The 3359-nt window shown below is 51.9% G+C and overlaps 1 protein-coding gene across 1 annotated transcript; it reads right to left on the reverse strand.

The window, feature by feature from the left end:
* Positions 1-822: 822 nt before the first annotated feature.
* LOC310891873 (olfactory receptor 14C36-like) lies at positions 823-1764 on the reverse strand (the record flags this gene model as incomplete). The annotated part of the gene is made up of 1 exon (XM_083854102.1): positions 823-1764. One exon carries the CDS (start codon positions 1762-1764, stop codon positions 823-825), a length of 942 nt encoding a protein of 313 aa, XP_083710228.1.
* Positions 1765-3359: the final 1595 nt, after the last annotated feature.

Below are 3359 nucleotides of genomic sequence, written 5' to 3' on the forward strand. Positions count from 1 at the left end.
CATGGGGCTTGCAGAGGCTTCCAGCCATGCAGAGATCCAAGGATGTTGCAAGGATCCAAGGGCTTGCTCTTTCTGTGATCACAGCTTCACTCCAGTCCTTCAGGTGTACGTGAGCTGAGAAGCCTCGTCCGGTGGTGACTTTTGAGGTAAGGGCCAACAGATAGCTTGGGGGAAACTGTCTCAAGGATGCGTGCTGGCCCTAGGAACTGCAGGACAGAAGCAAACAGACACAGCTGCACAGGGTGAGAAGTAGACCCAGCTGGGTTGGGATCACTGCTGCCAAACCCTCTCACTGGGTTCCATGGTTGTGGCAGCTTCAGGCAGCTCCCCATTAATTTCCTGGACGATGTCCTCTGCCCTGACGGTTGTGGGACAGTCACGGCTGTGTACCTCAGTGACTGTTCACCATTTCTGCTGTCATCAGACACCAACAGCTTACTCCTAAATCCTACCCTCGGTCTCTCACAGCTCACAAAATGAGCTTTTTCTTTGCCTTATCCGTGGAGCAACAGGCTTTTCGGGGAGCAGCTGCTCAGCCCTGGTCTTGGCACCAGCTTTGAAAGAAGAACCAAGTCTTCAAGAAGAGCACTGGGGAGATGCAATTTTATTAGGCAGACGCTATCACAGAGTTTACTCTGGCCTGCTGTTATACACATATTATAAAGCCTCGAGAGTAAACAGAACAGTTTCATTCCGCAGTAGGTGGCCGAAGAATAAAGAAACATATTTCTAAGAAATTAGTAAATGCAAATGATACTGAGGATAAAAACTTCAATAATGATAAACAAGGAGCAGGCCTGCAAGGGAAGTCATTTGTGTAGATCATTTAAATTTATCACTAATCAGAAATATCCATGCAATCACTTTCCTAACAGCACCCTTAAGCTCCTTGTTTCTCATGCTGTAGATGAGGGGGTTCAATGCCGGTGGCACAACTGAGTACAGAACTGCCACCACCAGGTCCAGAGATGGTGAGATGGAGGGGGACTTCAGGTAGGCAAATATGGTCATGCTGAGAAACAGGGAGGCCACGGCCAGGTGAGGGAGGCACGTGGAAAAGGCTTTGAGCTGTCCCTGCTCAGAGGGCATCCTCAGTACAGCCCTGAAAATCTGCACATAGGACAGCACGATGAAAACGAAACAGCCAGACGCTAAACAGAATCCAACCATAATTATCCAAACTTCCCTGAGGTAGGAGTTTGAGCAGGAGAGCTTGAGGATCTTTGGAACTTCACAGAAGAACTGGTCCACAGCATTGCCTTGGCAAAGTGTCAGAGAAAATGCATTAGCAGTGTGCAGCACAGCATGGAGAAAGCCACTGCCCCAGGCAGCTGCTGCCATCTGGGCACAAGCTCTGCTGCCCAGGAGGCTCCCGTAGTGCAGGGGCTTGCAGATGGCAACGTAGCGGTCGTAGGACATGACAGTGAGAAGATAACACTCTGCTGAAAACAAAAAGAAAAAGAAAAAGACCTGGGCAGCACATCCTGTGTAGGAAATGGCCCTGGTGTCCCAGAGGGAATTGACCACGGCTTTGGGGAGAGTGGTGGAGATGCAGCCCAGGTCGAGGAGGGCGAGGTCGAGGAGGAAGAAGTACATGGGGGTGTGGAGGCGGTGGTCGCAGGCTGCGGCGGTGAGGATGAGGCCGTTGCCCAGGAGGGCAGCCAGGTAGATGGCCAGGAAGAGCGCGAAGTGCAGGAGCTGCAGCTCCCGCGTGTCTGCGAATGGCAGGAGGAGGAACTCGCTGATGGAGCTGCTGTTGGACATCTGATGCCTGTTGGGTATGGAGATCTGTACATGTAGTAAAAGGCAATGAAAAGTTAGGACAGGTTTCTCTGAGTGAACCCTATGCCATTCCTTGTAGACCTCCCCCTGCCATACTCCAATGCTTTTTGTTTCTCTGCTGGAATCTTTCATTTAGCTCCATGACATGAGCTTCATTTTTAAGGTTCAGTGTGCGATGAGGAGCAGGGGCCTCTGCTGCTGGTCTCGCGAGGGAATCAGTCCTGACCCAGTGCAGGGAGTACACAGGAACATAGCAGGAGGGCAAGGTTTTATTTTCAGATTTTGTCAGATGAAATGAATGCCCAGCCTATCTGGGCAATATGTTTCAGTACCTCGCCTCCCTCTGAGTGAAGAATTTCCTCCTAATCTCTAATCTAAATCTCCCCGCTTTTAGTTTAAAAACATTCCCCTGATCCTGTCATGATTTGATTGATCAAAAAAATAGCTCTCCATATTTTTAGAAGACCCCTTTAAATGCGGAAAAGCTGCAGTGAGGTCACCCTGCTCAGCCCCAGCTCTCTCAGCCTTTCTTCGAAGGAGAGGTGCTCCAGCATGCTGATCATCTTCATGTCAGCATGTTAACATCTGCATTCCGCTGCTACATAATGTAGTTGGCAGAAAGGAGTTTTAGGGGCAATGTTTTATACACATTCTCTTCCCCCTCTTCATGCCCACACAGTGTTCTCTGAAGTCAGAAATCCTGAGCATTTCTGCTGCACTCACAGGGAATGGTTGTGAGACCTGAGAGGCAAAGGGATTCCCTGTGGCTCAGAGCAGAGTGAGGGAGCTGGCTGGACTTGTCCCCAGCTGCCTGAGCTTTTGTAGATGGAGGGCAATCACATTTATGTTACCCTGAAAAGAAGCCAGATGCTGCTGAGACCAGATGAATCCACTGCCAATCTGTCAATGCCCAGCCTTTCTCAAGGGACCTGAACAAGGTCTCAGCACCACACCTCTAGTCAAGGACTAGAGGGGACCCCAGGGTCCCGAGGGGGCCTCGGTACTCCGTATCCGAGTACATTCTGGAAGAGCTGAAGCGGAGTAAGGTGGGCTGGTGTCCTGGGCCCTGCAGAGCAATCCCTGCTCGAGCACCATGGCAGTGCTCTGAGACTGCCCGGGGTGCCCGGAGCAGCTTCTTGGCCAGCTGGGAGAGAAACCAAGGCCAGATGTGCTCTGCCTCTCAGGTGTTTGGCACACCCTAGGGCTTCACTCTTCCCTGCGGCCTGAGTGGGGAGGGCGAGCAGAGAGATGGGGGAATATCCTGGCTCCGTGCCTAGGACAGTTGCTGGCAGTCAGTCCCAGGCCTAATCCGTGTGCTGGAAACCTCCGGGCGCTTCTCTAGCCAAGGGATGTTGGCAAATCCTGTGAGGGGGGTGACGAAAGAAACAGAGGATGCGGCTCTTTTGCAAAGCTTTCCAAAGTGCCCCACCTTGCCCCATTGTCCCTGAGGAGCGGGCAGGGCACAGAGCAGTGTCCCCCTGCTCTGACAGTCATCCCTTTTCCCGTCTCTCAAGAACTCCCTCCTCGGCCTTTCTGTCTTTTCTGTGTGCAGGGCGTTTGGGTTGCGGGACTCGGGA

Source organism: Anser anser (assembly GCF_964211835.1).
Source record: "Anser anser genome assembly, contig: HAP1_SCAFFOLD_64, whole genome shotgun sequence".
Classification (NCBI taxonomy): Eukaryota; Metazoa; Chordata; class Aves; order Anseriformes; family Anatidae; genus Anser; species Anser anser.